At 48.7% G+C, this 19,803-nt stretch overlaps 1 protein-coding gene across 5 annotated transcripts; it reads left to right on the top strand.

Moving 5' to 3' along the window:
* The first annotated feature begins 110 nt into the window (after positions 1–110).
* Positions 111–19,301, top strand: ACSBG2 (acyl-CoA synthetase bubblegum family member 2). Of its 5 annotated transcripts, none has more exons than XM_068420440.1 (15): positions 111–180; positions 4,995–5,124; positions 7,579–7,658; positions 8,242–8,483; positions 9,583–9,671; positions 10,247–10,367; positions 11,299–11,379; positions 11,888–12,037; positions 12,231–12,407; positions 13,637–13,818; positions 14,084–14,317; positions 14,974–15,191; positions 16,086–16,225; positions 17,128–17,374; positions 17,785–19,301. In XM_068420440.1, the coding sequence occupies exons 2-15, from the start codon at positions 4,997–4,999 to the stop codon at positions 17,898–17,900; spliced, it is 2,205 nt and encodes a 734-aa protein (XP_068276541.1). In that variant the 5' UTR covers positions 111–180; positions 4,995–4,996; the 3' UTR covers positions 17,901–19,301. The 5 variants fall into 5 exon arrangements, with proteins under 5 accessions (XP_068276541.1, XP_068276543.1, XP_068276542.1 ...); XM_068420442.1 differs by lacking the exon at positions 111–180 and adding an exon at positions 283–366; XM_068420441.1 differs by lacking the exon at positions 111–180 and adding an exon at positions 751–771.
* The last annotated feature ends 502 nt before the right edge of the window (positions 19,302–19,803 follow it).

Here is a 19,803-nt window from a genome sequence, read left to right as displayed (position 1 = left end):
CCGACAGCCGCCTCGCCCAATGGCGCGGCCGCGCGGGTCTTTCGAGCGGGGGGGGCGGGAGCGACAGAGATGGCCCCGCCCCCCCGCCCGCCGCCCGCGCTCTAAAGGGCCCCGCGTGGCGGCGCGCGGCTGCTGCAGTTGCGCCGCGTGGGGGTCGCCGCGCGCCCGCCGGCTCCTGAGGTAAAGGGCGCGCGCGGGGCGGTCCCGCGGCCCCGTAACGTTCGGCTCGGGGTGGGGAACCCGCTGGTGCCCACGGGGGCCGTGACAGGCCCACCCGGCCGCGGGCGGGGAGGAGGAGGAGGGCGCCGGGGGCTTCGCGGGGAGGAGCGTCGCAGCTTCGTGGGGGTGTGCCCACGCGATGTCCCGGTGAGCCTCTGGGTGTCCCGAGTGGGGAGGCCGCGGGGCTGGTGTGGGTGTTGGACCCGGGTCTGGACCCACCCGTCTCGGGGCGGGGGTTCACTGTTTCACTGCGAGACAGCTTCTTGTGACACTTCTTTCAGGAGTGGGGTGGCCTGGCCAACGGAGCCGAAATACTGTGAGTTTTTGGTTGAATAAACCCACGGTCTGTGTGGGGTTGGCCTGTCCTGTCAGGGGAGCAGTGCCGTGGGCTGAGGGAGCACGGGTGATCTGAGGAGAAGGCCTGTCCCTTCCCCGTGGGTGGCTGTCACCTGTCCTGTCCCGGTAATGGCGGTGAAATAACGTGAGGTGACTTGAGCGCTCGGGGATGCTCCGGTACCGGTGGCTCCAAGCTGGGCTGGACTTCAAGCAGAGGTAAAGCCCTGGGCAGTGTGGGAGTGGCAGAAAGCCGGGTGATGTGTCTGTCTCTGAAAATACATCCATGTGCTTTCTTACCCTCTGCGTGAGGGGATTTCCCATGTGCAGACAGGTGGGTGCAGGTGGTGTAGGAAAGCAGATCGCAGTTTAGGAAAGAGGAACTTAAACCAGGCTCCTGGTGAGTCACGTTGCTGGGGAATTCACCTAAAATAACCCGCTGTCCTGGAGAAGCGATCTGTGTAAAATTTAGAATAATAAGTTACGCGGTGGTCTGTAGTTGTGCGCCTTTTTGCAAGGGCATGGAGTAATAGGATGAGGGGGAACGGTTTTAAACTGAAAGAGGGGAGATTGAGATGAGATATTAGGAAGAAATTCTTTGCTGTGAGGGTGGTGAGACCCTGGCCCAGGTTGCCCAGAGAAGCTGTGGCTGCCCCCTCCCTGGCAGTGTTCAAGGCCAGGTTGGATGGGGCTTGGAGCAACCTGGTCTGGTGGAAGGTGTCCTTGCCCGTGGCAGAGGGGTTGGAACTGGATGATCTGTAAGGTCCCTCCCAACCCAACCCAGTCTGTGATTCTGTGTGGCTGAGGAACTGTACGGTGCTGATGCCTCCAGCCCTCGGTGTCAGCCCATGCTGGTCCCCTTCTCAGGGTAGGCAAGCCCCGAGTCTGGCTGACAAAGTGATGTTCTTTGCCAGCTTTATTCAGGCAAAATTCAGCTCTAAAGGTGCTGTGGAGACGTCAAGTGTCTGCCTGCAGTGTTGTTCATTCAAGATCTTTGGCATGGTATCATCCTTCTCCCTAGAAGGGGTTATTTTTCCTCGTGTTCTCTCTGCTCCTGCATCAAGAGGGCATCAGATAATTTTCCAGTACAGCTGTATGCTGACCTGTGGTCAGTGCTACTGCCCAGGCGAAGATCTTTAGTTCTTTATCACTGCTCTTTTAAAAAGGGAATTTATCTAAAAGAGAAAGAGAGGGTAGCTCAGCTTCTGTTTCCTGACTTAATAAACCTTTAAAGAAAACAAAGGAACAAAAAGGCCAATGTCGCTTTTGGTGGAAATGTGGAAAGGCAGCAAGGTAGTGTGACAATCTCCTAAAGTTAATCTGCACAGTGAAAATTGGACCAGATCACACGTGGTGTCTTTACCAGTAAAAAAAAAAACAAACCAAAAAAACCCAAAAGAAATCAGCAACAGGAAGCAAAGTGGGCTGTTTCCAAACAGGAAAATGTCAAGGTGGCTGGTGAACATACTCAGTAATTTGAATTTGAACTGATGTTTTTGAAACTCTACGTGTGTTTTAAGTAAAGGCGTGTTCCGAGCCTATTGTAGATGAAACCTTCTCTCCTGTCCAGTTGACTGTCACGAGTTTGCACGTAGTCAGACTTCTGTTTTGTTTTGTCAGTGAAGCTCAGCAGCCGTTTCAAATCATTCGCCACCTTCCAGTTCTTCTAGGACATAGCTCTCCCTCAAAGCCGAAGACACTTTGTATTTAAATGACTTAAGCTGTCACACAGGCTTAATTAAAAGAGAGGTTTCAGCAGGTTTTTGTTTGGGTGTGTGTTCTTCATGTTCCTGAACATCTGTGGTCCGTCACACTGTGCTAACTCCTCTGGAAACAGCGTGGGGAGGGATCATTGTGATCCTGTTCACCCCTGGTGAGCTACCGCAAGTGTAAGCCTGGCTCTGATGAGCGTGTACGTGTTTTCCAGTAGCTTTCCATAGCTGTGTTTGTAACTAAGCATCGGAGAAGGAAGGGGCTAGCTGCAGCGCTTAGCAGAGCTAGTGAGAGTATATATATCTCATCAGTTTTTTGTTTCTAACCTAAATTTGTTATGTAAAATGTGTGACTGACTTGGGATTCCAATGGCTTCCGTTCACAAGGGAACTTGAACAACCGAGTTGCACTTCAGCTCTCTGCTTGCATGCTTCTGTTTCATGGTGCAAGTGTACCTGGGCACTCCAGCGGTTCCACTGCTGCTCTCCAGGTGTTGAGTGCCATGTGGCATTAACATCTGGGTTCTCTGTGAAGAACCCATCCTACTGGATGTGATGGTAACAGCGATGTCCTGCAGTGACTCCCTGGCCTTTCAAGTTGTGCAGCCTCGTGTCCTTGATCTTTGTGCCGTGCCTGGTGTGCCCACACTTGGGAACCAAACGCCCATCAGCAGGAGACCCTGCTGTCAGGGTTGTGCCCCGTACAGGGGGTCTCGGTGAAGAGCACGTGCACAACGAGGGCAGAATGCAGTTATGGTCTCCAATGTGAAGGGCTTTTTCCTCTTGAGGGGCTGGGGTGAGGCACAAACCCGCAGCCTACGAGCCAAAACACCTGTCTGGGAGGTGAGACTTCTGCCTTTCTTTGCCCAACACATTTCCAAACAACCTCTGCTGCCCAGGAGCTTGCCGGGCTGTGCTGCGAGATAGCTAGCGTGAGGACACCTCCACCCTTTCCCTGAAAACTTTCTTCCTGCATTAAAGAGCAGATGGCCAGAGAAAGGCTATCATTAGCAGAGAGAGAAAGGCTTCCTTCAGGGACGCAGGCGAGCCTTGAACTCCATCTTGTGGGGTGCTGGGAAGGAATGTGGGTACGGTATTGCGCAAGGGGGTCAGGCGTGATGATGGCTTCCATGATACGTTCCTCCTCACCTCGTGCCCAGGACTCTCCTTGAGCAAGAGAGGCGGTGGTGACACCTCCGGCAGGCACCATGCAGTCTGGGAACCAGCATGCTCTTCTAGATGTGGGTTTGAGTTCCTCCAGGCTGGGGAGGGAACTAAACCCAGGTTTTACAGGTCTGGGTGGTTGCTCCTAGCACTAGGCTGCTCCGTAGAGATAATGCCCCTTTTTTTACAGCTGTCTTAGTAAAAAAAAAACCCAACAAACACAGAATAAACTGCTCTGGTGTTTTAGCCTAGAATGGGGTGTTGGGCAACGTCTGCCAATTATCTCAGAGCTTCGGAGATGAGATTTTTGGAGACATCCCTTTCTCAGCTGCTTGTGAATTAGACTATTTTTTGCCTTGTGAATTGTAGCCGGTAGCAGAGCGTGGCGTGAGCAGCAACGTGTCCTTGCGTAGATGAGGAAGTGGAAGGAGTGGATGTGCCTTCCTGGGCTGGAGGCAGGTCTGCCTGCTGTGACTTGTGGCTGGCCGTGGCTCTCCCCACCCATTCGAGGCAGAAGGCTGCGTCAGATTAATTAGCTAAAAGGGCTCTTTCCTTCTGTCGTCACTCAGACAAACATGCTCTTCACATTGCCTGCTTTAAATTGCATCTGTCTAACGCAGGTACAAAATAGGATGCTAAAATCCACTTTTTAAAATGATCAAGGATAATAAGATTCGTGTCCAATCAGTTAGAAATTCCTCAAAACAATTAAAGCTCACTCTGTCAAGTCAGAAGCACCAAAGGCTTTTGATGAATGTGAACCTTAAATAAAACTAACGTTGCTTTCAGCGTTAGGAAGCACTGGGTTTAGGTGACTAAATCCCCTAACAACCAAGTACTGAAAGCAGCTAGGAGCTGCTGAACACAACGGCTGCAAAAGTGCTGATTTTTACAAGAACAGGTGAAATCTCAGGGGGTGACCTGGGGCTGTGTCTCCCAAGGGGGGGACCCCACAGCCCTGGTGTGCCGGAGGCTGGTGAGCAGGCGCGGAGCCAGAGCTTCCTTAAGAGGCGGCGGTGTGGGGTGACGAGCCGCTTCCAATTGCGAGGCAGGCAGCACATGACATAAGATGCTCCAGATCTGCCTCCTGAGCGCTAGTTTAAAAATAAAGGATATTACACATCATCCTTGGTGCTGGAGCCGGAGCGGCTGCGGGAGGAGAGGCTGCACAAAGGTGGAGGCGATGCGTTGTAAGGCTGGACCCGGAGCCCTGCGGTGACGGGTTTGGGGGGGGGGGGTGTCTGAGAGCCGAGAGGGAATGTTTGGGGCAAAGGGAGTGTAAAATTTAAATTGTTAGGCTCACGGTGCTCTTTCAAAGGTGTAATTGTCACGCTTGTTTTCGGATGTGGGAGTGGATGTATCGTCTGCAGCTGATCAGGTTTCTCGAATGAACCGAGTGCGATGCAGAGTGCACTGCATCCGCTGTGAGAATTTACCATGTTTCATGCACATGCAGCAGTCTCGAGTCATGCCTGCTTTGGGATTGCCTTGGTCAGGTAGCTACATCAATGGGAGCTGATATTACTGCAGTGTTTGTATTTTAATCTTTAAAAACTGTTTTTCCAGGGATGATGCTGTGTGAGTCAGATGCACGTATGGCGCTTGCGGAACCAGTCCCCGCGGCTTATTTGAGTTCAGATCCTCCCGGGAACTGTGAGGTGTCCCTGGATGATATACTGCTCAACTCTTCAACTAGGTTTGTCTAATTTAAGATTTTATTTTGACCTGTATACATAGGATATAGTTTGTATTGTATTATGTTTACTTAGATTAATTAAGATTTTTTTTCAGAAGAAATTTCAAACATTTATTACTACTTCCAAAATCCAAAAGCTGAATCTACAATATCACCCTCTCAAAAGAAGAGGAACAGGATTAAATTTGCTGCACATAGCTACCACGCCGAGTATGGAGCTTGAAGTAGTGTGCAGTTAATATAAACTTAAAGCAGAGGACTGGTAGAATATTCTGCGTAGTCAGAAAGATCACCTGGTATAAATGAACTTTGCTTAATTGTTAACCTATGTAATTGGGAGGGCGCTGATCAAATACTTGGAATACCTAGCGAGCAGGACATTGTTTGTGAGGTGTTGCTGTACTGTAAGCAGAGAGGCGTGCCTCGTAGGGGATGGGTTTTGTGCAGTGCCTGTGCTGATTTTGATCAAACTCCTGTTAGTCTCTCTGTAAATCTCAGCAGCCTCTTAGTAAGAGCAGATTAGTAGTTAAGGGTCTATATCTCACCACGGTGTAATGGGATATAGCTGACAAAAAACTCTTCACCTAATTTTTTTCAGGCTGCATTTGAATTACACGTGGTAAGGGGGAGGAAAAGATGGCTTGATTCACTGGGAGGGAAGTAGCTGGGGCTTTTTTGCTCATATTACTGGGTCATTTGCATGCTTTGACCGTAAAAGCCGGTGGAGAAATGGTGCAGAACTATCGCAACTGAGGATCAATTTGTGCTGAAAAATGCTCTCAATAATGAGGAGGAAATGCGTAGCAGGGAACCTCTTGTAATCCCTTTGGGGGAAATAAAGAAAAAAAAAAGTTGATTTACTTCCCTCTGGTTTCTGGCTTGCAGATTAGTTAGGAGAAGCAGTTCTGCTTTTGGACAGCACGTGGGAGCAGCCATGTCAAATCTTCTCTATGCCTTAAACCTTATCATATGCCCAAAGCAGTGACAGTTGACGATCCCCTAGAAATTCAGAGAAAACATAAGAGGGAAGCGATTTACCCCTTACACTGAAACTCGCGCAGTGCCTTGCGCTGACTTGTCTTCTCTTTGGTCTAGTAGAAAGGGAAGAAAATGCGGGGCTTGCGGGGGACCCTGCGTGGATTAGGCCAGAGCAGCTCCTGCCTGTGTGCAGGTGTGGTCCAGTCGTGACAGGCAGAGATGTCGGGGCTGCTTTTTGCCCTGAAGCTGTCCCTGCAGGGGGTTGTGGCCATTGTGATGTCACAAGGCCTGCAGCCCTTCCAGGAGACCCTGGAGTGGGTGCTAGAGACAAACCTTGCACCACACACTGCCATGGGGAAGAGCAAACACCTAGCACTGGCTTGAAGATATAAACACCTTTGTGATGGCCTGCAGAAAAAGGCCCCAGAAGGGCTCTTCGGCAAGGCAAGATGGACATTTTGGTTCTCTGGGATATCATCTTGGGCCAACTGAACCTTGGACCTTAGTGCTACGCTGATGGTCCAAGCGGGGTATCGCCCAGGGTAGGGGAACAAACGTCATCTGCCTGTAGGTTGGAGGGTGGAATGTCTTTTGAGGGACCAGAGCACAGGGAATCGAATACCGAATCTCACAGGGTCTGGCTTCCAACTCATGGTCTGAAGTGGGACATGCGACTTGATTATTCCTTGTCCTCGTCACTTCTGGCTGTGAGAAAGTCTGTCTTGGAAAGGGACGGAGGAAGAACACTGTTCTATAAACATGGGCGGGTGGCATTTCACCAGATCTTGCAAGGTTGAGTGTAAAAGGGGCAATTTCCAGCTGGCACTGCAGGAGGAGTTCCTGGTGAGGAGCGTGGCTGAAGTGGACGGGGGATGTGCCTGTTTCCATTTCTTCACAAACATCTGGTGGGAGCCCGATGCACTAACTTTATTAGGAATACCTAAGAACAAGATTTCCTGTTAAATCAATTTCCTGGCCTTCTGCAGGAAATCTCTGCGGGTTTCCCTGCAGGGTGACGAGCCGGGGGATTGCTGTACTGCGCAGGAGGCCGCTGGGGCCTCCCCTTCGTTCAGCTCCCATATTGCAGGCAGGAGATAAGCACCAGATCCGTGTGCCCCTTCCTGCCCCCCTCCTCCTCCCTGCTGTAGGCTCTTTGTTTCAGGCACCTCAAGCAGACCTCTGGGTATTAAATTATCGCTGTTTTCTGGATGACGTGTTTATGGATTCTCCTGCAGCCTATCTGAAATGATAGCTACAGTTAGGACAACATACATGTGTTTAAAAGCAGCGCAGGCAAAGCTCACACACTCTCTGAGAGGGACCTGTTTCATTGCCGTAGCCATGCGGGCTAGTAAAATTAATGAAGCCACTTTGCAGAACATCAGGGCTGATAAAATTGAGCGATGGAGCATGCCTAAGGCGTTCTTCAGCCAGCGTGCTACAGCCTGGCCAGGGCTAATTGCTTTTGCCTTGCAGAACTCTCAAGGCCCCCAGCATTGAGGCAGTTGAAGATACTAAGAAGGAGGCACGTCAGACAGGCATGCGTGGTTCCAAAGGTAAGTGGAAAGACTTTTTAGTTACTGTGGTGTGTGTAAAATTATTATTGAAATGAGAGAGGGATTTATCAAATCATAACAATGGAAGAAGAAACTCAAATTGCAGGATGGTCTGTCCAGAAGCTTCTTGAACTTAGACTTTAAAGCATATGTGTGCTCCAAGGAGTAAAATAGGTAGTGTCACTGCCTGATGCTTAGCTGCCAGGTAATAATGTACTACTTTCAGTCCTCCTTAAAAAAAAAAAAAAAAAGAAAGAAAAAAAGCACATTTATGATTGTTGTGGGAAGCTGCCACCTTACCAGTACAAGAACTTTAGGGCAGCAAAGCAGGTTAGAGGGGGATGTAAATGGGAAATGTTTAACAAAATTTTGAAAGTGCTTTAGAGGCTTCATCTCTTAGTCCTGGTCTAAAATACTGGGAGTCGTATGGCAAGCTTGCCAAGAATCAAAGGTTAAAAAAAGGGTGTGGGAGGGGGTATAATAGCATTTGCTTTCATAGGTTTGATACTTGTATTTATATTTCTCTTAATGGCAGCAAGCAATTTCTAAATATAAGATGCTGAATACTTTTCTTTCAAACTAGCCTCTTCACCTCCTGCCTCAAGTGTGTGGACAACACGACGAGATGGAGAAGTCCGGCTGAGGATGGATGAAAAAGGCATTGGCAGTGAGGCCCCAAAGACTGTTCATGAACTATTTAAGGAAGCTGTCAGCAAATATAGTGATTATTATGCCCTTGCATCCAAAAAGGATGGCCAGTGGATAAAACTAACCTATAAGATGTACTATGATGAGTGCTGGAAAGCAGCAAAAAGCTTTCTGAAGGTAAGTTTTTGTTGAATTCTCCTTGTTCACCTTCAGTTTAACTGCTGAAGTGGCTACAATCAACTATATCTTAAACTGGCAAATTCTTTGAGGGTAGGTGAGTCTTAAAGTGACAGGGAAATACCTGAACGTGCCGTGAACAGCTTGGGAATTACCACAGTGGTTTTGTTTGAATTTCTTGCAAGTTGCTTCTACATTCAACTTAAAAAAAAAAAAGGAACATTTCTAGCGAGGTGCTTGAGTTATATGGCAAACCTGGACAACGCCCCTCATGAGGCATGTAAATTTTAATCTTTCTAAGAAAAAACTTGAAGGGATGCTTATGGATCAGACTTAAATGTCCAAAGTGGCTGAGCCTTTTGCCTGTCCTGTTGAGAGTTAAGATGCTCGGAGAGAAACCAACATTACATGAACTTACTGTTATCATTATAAAGTCTTTATTTCTTGAAGTTAAGGGCACTCTATTTTTTTTTTTTTACTCCTATGGAGGGATCTTCCAGTGCATGGTACATCCACTCTGGGACAAAACCAGAGCGTGGCTGAAGGCGATTTAAAGACTGGGCCTTCAACAGCTGGAATTTCGTAGCAAAGTGCCTCTGACAGTCACTGGAGCTTGTTGCTCTTGTCATTATTGATATCTGATGTATCTAACCTGTCCTAAATCATAGAGTTGATTTGGTTGGAAAGGACCCTTAAGATCAAGTCCAACCGTTAACCCAGCGCTGCCAAGTCCACCACTAAACAATGTCCCTAAGCGATGACTAAATGTTTCAGTAGGTGTTGTCTAACTTAACCTCTTACCATCTCATTCCCAATCCAAAAGGAACTGATAACTACCTGGATTGCAGTTTTTGCCCTCACTGAGTGCAGACCTAAGCAAATCCTTTTTTTCCTGCCTCCTGATGAAGTGAGACAGTGTCTGATGTGAAACTTAACTGGTTCCATGTTAGGTCTCGGGAAGTCTTTCAATGTGAATTACCATATACAATAGCGTGAACTTTTCCCTTGCCATTGTGCTCACAGCAGAGCTCTGTAAATTAACTCTAAACATTCTTCAAAGGAAAACCAAGATTGCTGTAATCTCATCTCTTGTTTACAGCTGGGACTGCAGCGTTTCCATGGAGTGTGCATTTTGGGATTTAACTCTGCAGAGTGGTTTATTGCTGACATTGGAGCTATCCTTGCAGGGTAAGAATGAGTGTTGTCTCTTGACATGCATTTTGCTTTAGCATTCAGATAGTAATTTCAGTATTCATGTGAGAAGCAGTTTTTGATTAAAAACCAAAATAAAACAAACCATAAAAACCCAAACCAACTGCTTATATTTGAATTTAATTAAGATAGCTAGAATATAAACTCTCTCTTTACTTCATTATGAATTAATGAGACAAAAATTAAATTTTTTTAGCCAGGTGCTTCTCTCAAAATAACATGAACAGTAGGTTAATCCAAAAGTGTGCTTACTTACACTTGGATTAAAAATAAGATGGGAAATGCCAGAGCACTGGATTTTGATAACCTTCTTCCACCTGAGGTGTTCTGGTCCCTTACACCACTGACATTTCCCATGCCCCAGAACAGAGCATTTGCTCTTGGAATTAAGCCCTCCACTTTTGTTGTTGCTTTATGGGATATTCTTCCTAAAGTTTTTCCTCTGTTAAAGTTTGAGACGGTCTGACTTTTGCCAGCAACTTTGCTTATCCTCTAATTCTGTGTTTTGTTTTTCTGGTTTGTTTTTCTTTTTTTTTCCTTTTCTTTTGTAGCGGATTTGCTGTTGGTATCTACACTACAAACTCTCCTGAGGCCTGTCATTATGTAGCAGAGAACTGCAGTGCTAACGTTGTGGTTGTGGAAAACGAGAAACAGCTGCAGAAAATCTTAGAAGTAAATATACTTTTTAAATAGCTGGGGGCTACAGCATCCTATTGACAGATGTGGGAGGGTAAATGCTGTGGGAGGGTGATACCTGAGAGAAATGCTGGGTCTGAACTGATCGAGCCTACCTGGTGTGCTCCCTGTTTAAGCCAGATGAGTAGTCACTAGCTCTAGATCTCACAAGAGGTTAAATCACAGAATCACTGAGGTTGGAAGAGCCCTCTGGGATCATCGAGTCCAACCATTGCCCTGACACCACCATGTCAACTAGACCAGGGCACTAAGTGCCATGTCCAGGCTTTTCTTAAGCCCCTCCAGAGATGGTGACTCCACCACCTCCCTGGGCAGCCCCTTCCAATGGCTAATGACCCTTGCTGAGAAGAAATGCCTCCTAATGTCCAACCTGAACCTCCCCTGGCGAAGCCTGAGGCTGTGTCCTCTTGTCCTATCACTAGTTGCCTGGGAGAAGAGGCCGACTCCCACTGCGCTACAACCTCCCTTCAGGTAGTTGTAGACTGCACTAAGGTCACCTCTGAGCCTCCTCTTCTCCAGGCTAAACACCCCCAGCTCCCTCAGCCGTTCCTCGTAGGTCAGACCCTCCAGACCCTTCACCAGCTTGGTCGCCCTCCTCTGGACTCGCTCCAACACCTCAACATCTTTCTTGAAGTGCAGGGCCCACAGCTTAGCAAAGCCTCGAGCTGAAAATATGAGAAGCCAAAACGAACAGCTGAGCATCCCCTAGGTTGTCTGGCAACATCCCAGTCCAAATGATTACTGTCTCGAGCGAGGCTTCCCCGTTCTCTCTCAGTAACACAGATGGGATTCTCTTAGCTTTACTTAAAATGGCAAGTAGCAGTAGCGTGTTAAGTGGTGGGTTACTTAGGCTTAAAAGGGACAAGCAGGATTTGCTCCTTCTCACGAATCTCCCTTCTTAACACAGATTCAGCATAAACTACCTCACCTGAAAGCTATTGTCCAGTATGGGGAAGAGCTAAAAGAGAAGAGACCAAATCTGTACTCTGTAAGTACTGGGCATCTTAATGGCTTGTAAATATTGGCTGTGTTTAGCTGATGGCTTGTGAGCAGCCATCACCTTCCACCGGACTGTCATCATGTGAGCGTGGGTGGGTTTTAGTGAGGTATTGCTTGCCTTGCTGAAGCAATAGATGTCTACTGTTGTTCAAACCTCGATAATCCATGTTGTAAGGGAGGGTGTTAGCGTACTGACCTCTGCAAGGCAGCCTCGGGTCCCACGGTTACTCCAGCTCAGCACTCCCAGTGAATACCAGCTACAGAGCTACTGAGCTTCCTCAGGTGGATCAGTCTCCTGTTGTGCTTCTTGCCATGCCTCTCGTGGCAGCCAGAAAACATTGTGGGGCTGACAGTGCGGACTTACAGCCTCTTCCAGATTCTGCCAGAGATTTGGATGTAGGAAACAGTTTCCTTCTCTTCACATGTAGCAAAGGGTTTAATTTCACATGTGAATGATAAGCCTACAAAGTGACTGAGCTCTTCTCTTCTATATACAGTGGAGTGAGTTCATGAACCTTGGCAAAGGTGTTCCAGATACTCAGCTCCGTAAAATCGTTGAGTCGCAGAAACCTAACCAGTGCTGTACACTGATATACACCTCGGGAACAACTGGACAGCCAAAGGGAGTCATGCTTAGTCACGACAACGTAAGTATCTTTTTTGCATCAATGCCCATTCTGTGACCTTAGGTGGGTGCTGAGGAAGGGTAGAGACCAGCTCAAAAACTCAGCTGGTGTTAAGATCGCAGGACGTCGTAGACTTGTTTTGTGAGCTGCGTGTTCTGTGTCGTGCCTGCTCGGAAGAGCTGTCACTTAATACTGATGTGAGTTCTTGTTCCAGGTGACGTGGACGGCGTCAGCGGCCGCGCGGTTCATTATGCTGTCAGATGCTAAAGAAAAGCAGGAACTGGTGGTCAGCTACCTGCCCCTCAGCCACATCGCTGCGCAGATGTCGGATATTTGGTCAGCAATGACATTCGGTGTACAAATTTTCTTCGCTCAACCAGATGCATTAAAGGTAAAAACATACAAGAATAGAAATCCTACACCTATCCACCTGCTTGTAGCTGGGGTAGGTGCTTTAAAACAAATGTGGGTGACTTAGCACAGCTTTCAGAATCATGAGATAACTCGGTTTGTTTGTGTAGTGACCAAGTGCTCCTGTGTTGTGTAAGGGTCTGTTGGTTTTAGGAGTATAGCCACTCTGACCTTTGGCTTTTGACTCTGTATTGCGAGCTAGGATGAGCTGAGCAAGCACTTCACAACTAGGAGCTTCTCGGTGTCTCACCTGACACCAGTTCTCCGCCCCGACAACTTGGTTGAGCAACAGCTTTGTATTTGCTCAGTCCACGTTGCAAAATGCCACTGCCATTAAATCTGTGTCCTGAGAAGAGAACAATTCTTCTCTGGGTGCTGTGTCAGCGTTGGCACTGAAAGCATCAACCCTTGCTATCTTCTCAAAACCACTGTGGCATTTGGCCAAGAAGGCCACCAGCATCCTGGCTTGTATCAGCACTAGTGTGGCAGGGATCGTCCCCCTGTGCTCGGCACTGGTGAGGCCGCACCTCGAATCCTGGGGTCAGTTTTGGGCCCCTCACTACAAGAAAGATATTGAGGTGCTGGAGCAAGTCCAGAGAAGGGCAACGAAGGTGGTGAAGGGTCTGGAGCACAAGTGTGATGGGGAGCGGTTGAGGGACCTGGGAGGGTTTAGCCTGGAGAAAAGGAGGCTGAGGGGAGACCTTGTCGCTCTCTACAACTGCCTGAAAGGAGGGTGTAGCGAGGTGGGGGTCAGTTTCTTCTCCCAGGTAACAAGTGATAGGATGAGAGGAAACGGCCTCAAGTTGCACCAGGGGAGGTTTAGATTGGAGATCAGGGACAGTTTCTTCCCCAAAAGGGTTGTCAAGCACTGGCACAGGCTGCCCAGGGCAGTGGTGGAGTCCCCATCCCTGGAGGGATTTAAAAGCCGTGTAGATGTGGTGCTGAGGGACATGGGTTAGTGGTGGCCTTGGCAGTGCTGGGTTAAGGGTTGGACTTGATGATCTTAGAGGTCCTTTCCAACCCAAATGATTCCATGATTCTATGATTTGAAGGCTCCTGGGGTTCCTTTCTCTTGGTGGCACTGCAGTTAAAAATGAGCAATTCCTCACAACTGCTGGCCGAGTCCTAAGCCTTGGCTAGTGACCAGCGCTGACCTGAAGTCTGTAGTGAAGCACTTTTGAAAACTGTATTAAATTCTGCTTTGCTCAGGGCACCTTGGTAGACACCCTGCGGGAAGTGAGGCCAACTGCTTTTTTGGGAGTTCCTCGTGTCTGGGAAAAAATGGAAGAAAGAATGAAATCCATCGGCGCAAAATCATCAGCGCTCCGAAGGAAAGTGGCGTCGTGGGCCAAGGGAGTCGGGCTGCAGACAAACCTGAAGCGGATGAATGGGTAATTACAAACTACACTTAAGGGGTGCTACAGGTATTAGGGGAACTTTCCTATCAGAGCAGGAATTATATCGGGTGGAACAGGCCAGACTTGTGGGCAGGAAAAGCCAAATGTCACGGTTGGATCAGAAGGTGAGGAGCAAGGGCTGGAGGGGGAAGGAAGTAATTTTTTTACCAAATAAACTAAAATAGGAGGAAGATGAAACGAGGAAGGGAGAGAAGTTCTACTTGGTGACTGAGATCTTGTAACTGTTTTTCTCCTACAGGTGTTCTGACGTCCCGGTGAACTTCCACCTAGCCAGTCACTTGGTGTACAAGAAGGTGCGGAAGGCCATTGGGCTGGACCGGTGCACCAAGTGCTACACGGGGGCCGCTCCCATCACCAGAGAGACGCTGGAATTTTTTTTAAGTCTGAACATTCCTGTGTTAGAGCTGTACGGCATGAGCGAGAGCTCTGGGCCTCACACCATCTCTCTACCTCACATGTTCAAGCTTACCAGGTAAATACTGTTCTGTGAGTAGAGAGCTGCTGGCTGGGAGGAAGAGTTGCTTTAAGGTTTCTCTTGCATCTGGCACATCCAGCTTGCTTGCTAGGGAGCCAGTTCCTTTGGTCACATCTTGCAGATGAAGAGATCTGCCAAGGGTGACAGCCATGTTTCTTAAACTTAACTTGTCCTGGATTCTGTAGGAACAGAGGAGGAAGCAAGGGATTGATGGGAAGAAGGAAGAATTAGTGACTCCAGCCTACAGTTCATATCAGCGTCACATGAATAACTGCAGCAGGACTGTGCTGTTGCTTTGGACAGCTTGTTCAGTCCCTGTGGGTTTGGTCTGCAGAGTAAATACCACCATCAGTAAAACTTTGCCAAGGCCATAAATCTTCTAATTTAAAGCTCAGGTGTTTGAGAGTAATAGGTGGAAACCACCAGGTGTGTGAGCACTGATCTCCCTGCAGTAGCTTCCTCTGTAGTTCCCCTTACAGAAGTAAATGGCTTTTAAGTTTCTGAGTTCCTTGCTGAAGCAGTTGTAATAAAAGGCTGCCTGGCTTTGTTCAAACACTTTAGCTTGAGAGAGTACTGCTGTAATCTCACTCTGCTGCTCAGCTGTTGCATTTAAAAAAGAAAAGCCCTGAGTTTGGGTTTGTGTTCTCTTCAAGCTGCGGAAAGGAACTCACAGGCTGCCAGACCCTGATTGATAAGCCAGATGCAGATGGCAACGGGGAGATCTGCTTCTCAGGCAGGCACATCTTCATGGGCTATTTGAACATGGAAGAGAAAACCAAAGAGGCAATTGATGAAGCTGGCTGGCTGCACTCGGGTGACCTTGGCAAGCATGATAAAGATGGGTTCCTCTACATCACTGGCAGAATTAAAGGTATCGTATCCCCTTGCTTTGTTGTCTTGAGGTTACACCGTGCTATGATACGATGAGTTCAGACCCTGCTGGTTCTGTGGTTGTGGCTTGCACAGAAGAATATATAAATACTTCTCCTTCTAAAGTTTTTAATTTGAGTATGGCTGCAGTGTGTCCTGCAACTGTGTGATGGGAGGAGAGGGGTGACCTCTGAAACCACTGTGCGTTTGCAGAGTAGGGAAGAAATCCTCTGATTGCAGCAGCAGTGATTAATGCTTTGCTTGGTTTACGGTGCTGGACCTGTCCAGGTCCCTCCAGTTTCAGCTGGCTTTGCTAGATAACCTCAAAGAGAAAACAACAGCTTAACACTGTTGTGAAAATGGCTTGCAGCACTGCAGCTCTTGGGACAGCACTTTGACCAACCCCAAACAAATCCAATTTCTTGCAAGACTTCAATCATCAAGAAGAGATAAATGGTCACGCAAAGGGGCTGCTTGCAGAGATCTATAACAGACAGCCAGGACAGGCAGGCTCGGCTCTGCGTCATCACCTGGCTGCAAAACCTCAGCCTTGCCTCAGCAAATTTTTTACTTAAGTTTCTGAAGAACTTGGGTACCAACTCCCATGCCTCAGAGCCCAAGGTGGCCATGGCAGGGTGTTGAGGTGCTTGTACCCCACACCTCGTGTTCCCAAACTGCAAATGGCTCTGGAGCATCCAGACAGCTTTTGTGATGCTGTGTGTGTGCACGCCTCCCTCCCAGCTCCGAGTCCTCCGGGTTTGCTGCCTTCTCCGGCTGTTAGGACACAGACTCGCTGTTTGATCTGGTAGCCACAAAGGTGCTGTAAAGTCATTTCAGATTCTGAAGGAAGAGGGGAAAAGCTCTAAGTGTTAATCAAGATTTGACTGTTTTCCAGAGCTCATCATCACTGCAGGAGGTGAGAACATTCCTCCCGTTCCAATCGAGGATGCTGTAAAAGAGGCTGTTCCCATCATCAGCAACGCGATGTTGGTTGGAGACAAAGCCAAATTCCTTGCTATGCTTCTGACGCTAAAGGTAATGGAAACCAGGCTGGGAATCCACCTTTGTTGCTGAAAGCATTTAATTCCATGAGGAAGATAATTGCTACACATTTTTACATGAGACAGGAGGTGTTGTGGAGTACAATTTGTAGCTGAGTTGCAAACAGCAGTTGTAACTGTACAGAAAAAATGAGCATTGCCACTTGATCAGACAATTGGGTTCTTTTGTTGTTTGGGGCAGCTCTTTCTCTCTGTACCACATGGGGCAGAACGAAACAGAAGTCAAAGACCTAAAAGTGAGACTGAAAAAAAGAAACCCTTGTGTTTTTCTTACCCTGTTTTCAGTATCTCCCAGAGCAGCTGGGACAGTATCGAGCTGTCAGTGAGTTCTTTTTAAGAGCCTGGCTTTCAGCCCCACAGTGACACACCTGTGGTGGCCCGTGCTGCCTTCTCTCTGAGCCCTTGCAGGCTGGTGGGTTTTCAGGCCAGTGGTTAATTGCTCATTAGTGAGACTGCCTGCCAACCTCCTCACCCTCGGGCGAGAGACAGGAGCCAGGCCCTGGAGGTGGTGGTGCCACATGTGTTGACTTCCAACAGCCTGTTACGCTGCTGTGGGATGCAGGGACATAAAGCTGCGGTCCAGAAAAAAGGGGTCGACTTGGGCTGGCTCAGGAGGAATTTGGAAGATGAGCTCTGTGCCCAGCTTGCTCCTGGGTATCGACAGGGCTGTTGAGAGAGCTGAGGGGGTTTCATCTGCATTCTGCCTCGATGAGTTTTCAGTTGGAGGAGTGGTTTCCATCAAGCTGTGTGAAAATTGCAGTGGTTGATTAATTGGCCAGTTGGTGCTGGGGTGGGGAAGGAGATAAGAGCAGCTCGTTAGCGAAGGGAATGGAGTGTTTAGCAAGAGAAAGTGACCTGTTGTGGCTTGTCTTGCAGTGCAACGTAGATGTAGAAACTGGCGAGCCAGGAGATGAGCTCACTCCAGAAGCCATTGAGTACTGTCAGCAGCTGGGCAGCCAGGCTACCAAAGTCTCCGAAATCATCAGCAGCAGAGACAAGGCTGTTTACGCAGCTATCCAGAAGGGAATTTCGGCGGTCAATGAGGGAGCCACCTCCAACGCTCAGAAAGTCCAGAAGTGGCTCCTTCTGGAGAAGGACTTCTCCCTCTTTGGTGGAGAGCTTGGTGAGTGGTGGGTGAGGAGGTGTTTGGGGTTACCCCGTCACCCCTTCCTCAGATGCTGAACAAACACAGCCAGCCCCCACCCAAACACAGAGCAGCCCGGGGCCCTTCCTCGCTGTGCCTTTTCCGTGGTGTAGTTTTGGGGAGGGCGGGATGAATTCCCACCTCTGTGCAGCAGAACTGAGCCGCACAGCGCTTACCCCTGGCTCTGCGGTGTCTGGTGCAGGAGGGTTGTGCTGTTGCTAGTCCGAGGGGAAGGAAGGGAGATTTAATTAATGGCAAAGAGTAATTTAGAAGTCAACATCTGTTTGTGCAGTTCTAGATCGGCCTCCAGGCTCGCTTCACTCATACAGTTTTGTCCCTCCAAACGCTACCGTCACCATTAAAACCTTGTGTTGTATTTTTGTGCACAGGCCCAACCATGAAGCTGAAGAGACCAGTGGTGGCGCGGAAATACAAAGCCCAGATCGCTCAGCTTTACAAGGACGCGGATACCCCCACCGCAGCCGCGCCCGCCCCGCGGCAGTAGCGCGGAGGCTTTGGGCTCTGGACTGAGCAAGTTGGGAAGAAGATTCCCCAGCTGCCAGGAAGGATTCCCTGGGCTCTGGTGAAATAAATGAGGCTAGGTCATCGTGCAGCCCTTCTGAATCGCTTAACTACGTGTTTTGGCCTCGAACTGCAGTGTGGTGAGCGTGTTTGTGCCCCGTGTTTTCTGTGTCTGTGTTCCTGAACAGCTCTGCTTCCTCGTTCTTGTCTTTCCCTTTTTTTTATAAAGGCAATACCATGTTTACCTGAAATCCATATCACATGTTATGTTTTAACCAAAGTTTTCTTTTCCTGAGCTGAAGGTAAAACAAGTGGGAACTGCAACTTTCCTGCTGAGGGAGAAAGGCAGATCTCTTTTTATAGTGGTGTACCTCGCTCCCCCGATGCCCAGTTACTGCATGCTGATGACATCAGAATTATTTTCAATCTCTTTACCCACAAACTGTGTCTTTCTATCAAAGCTTACAAATGCCGTGTGCCTCCACCCACGGGCTCAGTGTGGGTGTGGGAACTCACATTGCTGGATTTGTTTGTGCAATATTTTGTGTTTTATCTTTTTGAGTTATAATGAAGCCATCAATTTTATTGTTAAAATAATACATGTGACCTGTGTTTGGAGAAGTGTTTTCCATAAAGGGATTATTTATAAGGCTGTGTAGAAATGTGTGTGAAATCTCTTACAATCACAGTACTGGCTCGAGTGGCCTGAAACTGGTGGAACTCCAGCACGGTGGGGTGGGCTGAGGCTTTGTACTTGCACTTGGAGAGAGGAGATGGTGTTGGGAACCCAGATGTTCTTTTGAAGCTCTGCAGCTGGGGAGGCCCTTTACATTGAACTCATTGAAGCAGGACACACAGGAGAGCTGCCTCCAAAGCTTACCTTACCACGTGCTCTTCAAACTGTCTTCTAAATGGTTCTGCGAGGCTTCATCCAGTCTGCCCCATACCCAGAGGGACTGTTAATCCCAACAGCAAATGAAGGATTTGGCCTGGCAAAGGGCTTGTTTCAAACTAGAAATCATTGATCTGACTACAAGGGGAACAGCCCTGCGCTTGCTTTGAAGTAGTATTTCCCAACGAGGAGCCCCAGGAGCTGCGGGTGTGTTGCAGGGAAGCATCTACACTATCACATAACACAAATAGCTCAGCAAGCTGCTGGCTGCAGGGCGGAGTGGCTCTACCTCCAGCACTACTTTGCATCCAGCCCTTGCTGGGGGGGTGTTAACAGTACCCGGAACTGGGGGGTTTAAACCTAAACCTTGTGTCTGCTCTGGGCTCAGTGCAATTCCACAGGTGCCACTGGTGTAACTGCTGCTGATCTCGTGCATTTGTGTTCTCAGCTGTCTGAGTTTGAAATATCTCAATATAAATAGTAATAAACAAACTCTGCAGTTTGTGTCTTTTAGTGCTTCAGTAATTTCTGCAAAATAATGCTGAGGTTGGGGTTCCAAGGTGCCAGGGTTCCCGTGCCTTAGCGCAGCCAGAGCTGCTCCCGCAGCAGCCAAGGGAGGAGACCCGGGGGGTGCAGGACCCCGCGGCCTTCAGAAGGGGAATTGAAACGCTCACCCTAAACCTTTGCTGACATCCTGCAGCAGAGCTCGGCCTCACTGGTCTCTATTTGTGCCAAGTTCTCCCAGGTTTGGGGAGCAGCGGGGTAACCTCTTCAACCGCTGCAGAAGCACCTTAGACAAACCCCTGTTCTGGCAGGCACACTCCAGGCTCGAGCAGAGAACCCAAACATAGCTGCAACAGCAACAGGATTTAAACAACCCACTTAAAATAGGCACCAGAGTCATCCTCCAGCCCGACAAGTTTCCTTTTCCTTCGCTCTTCCCTTCCTGTGCCCTGACACGGTGCTGCCGGCGCCGCAGAGCAGCCGGTTGCTT

This window comes from Nyctibius grandis, chromosome 31, assembly GCF_013368605.1.
Source record: "Nyctibius grandis isolate bNycGra1 chromosome 31, bNycGra1.pri, whole genome shotgun sequence".
NCBI classification, from domain to species: domain Eukaryota; kingdom Metazoa; phylum Chordata; class Aves; order Nyctibiiformes; family Nyctibiidae; genus Nyctibius; species Nyctibius grandis.
This window is presented reverse-complemented; position numbering and strand designations above follow the sequence as displayed.

Bases quoted from the DNA above. Each gene is read 5' to 3' on its own strand.
- ACSBG2 (XM_068420437.1), top strand. The intron at 10,368-11,298 runs GTAAATATACTT...TTCTTAACACAG, and splicing joins AGCTGCAGAAAATCTTAGAA to ATTCAGCATAAACTACCTCA. The intron at 15,192-16,085 runs GTATCGTATCCC...ACTGTTTTCCAG, and splicing joins CATCACTGGCAGAATTAAAG to AGCTCATCATCACTGCAGGA.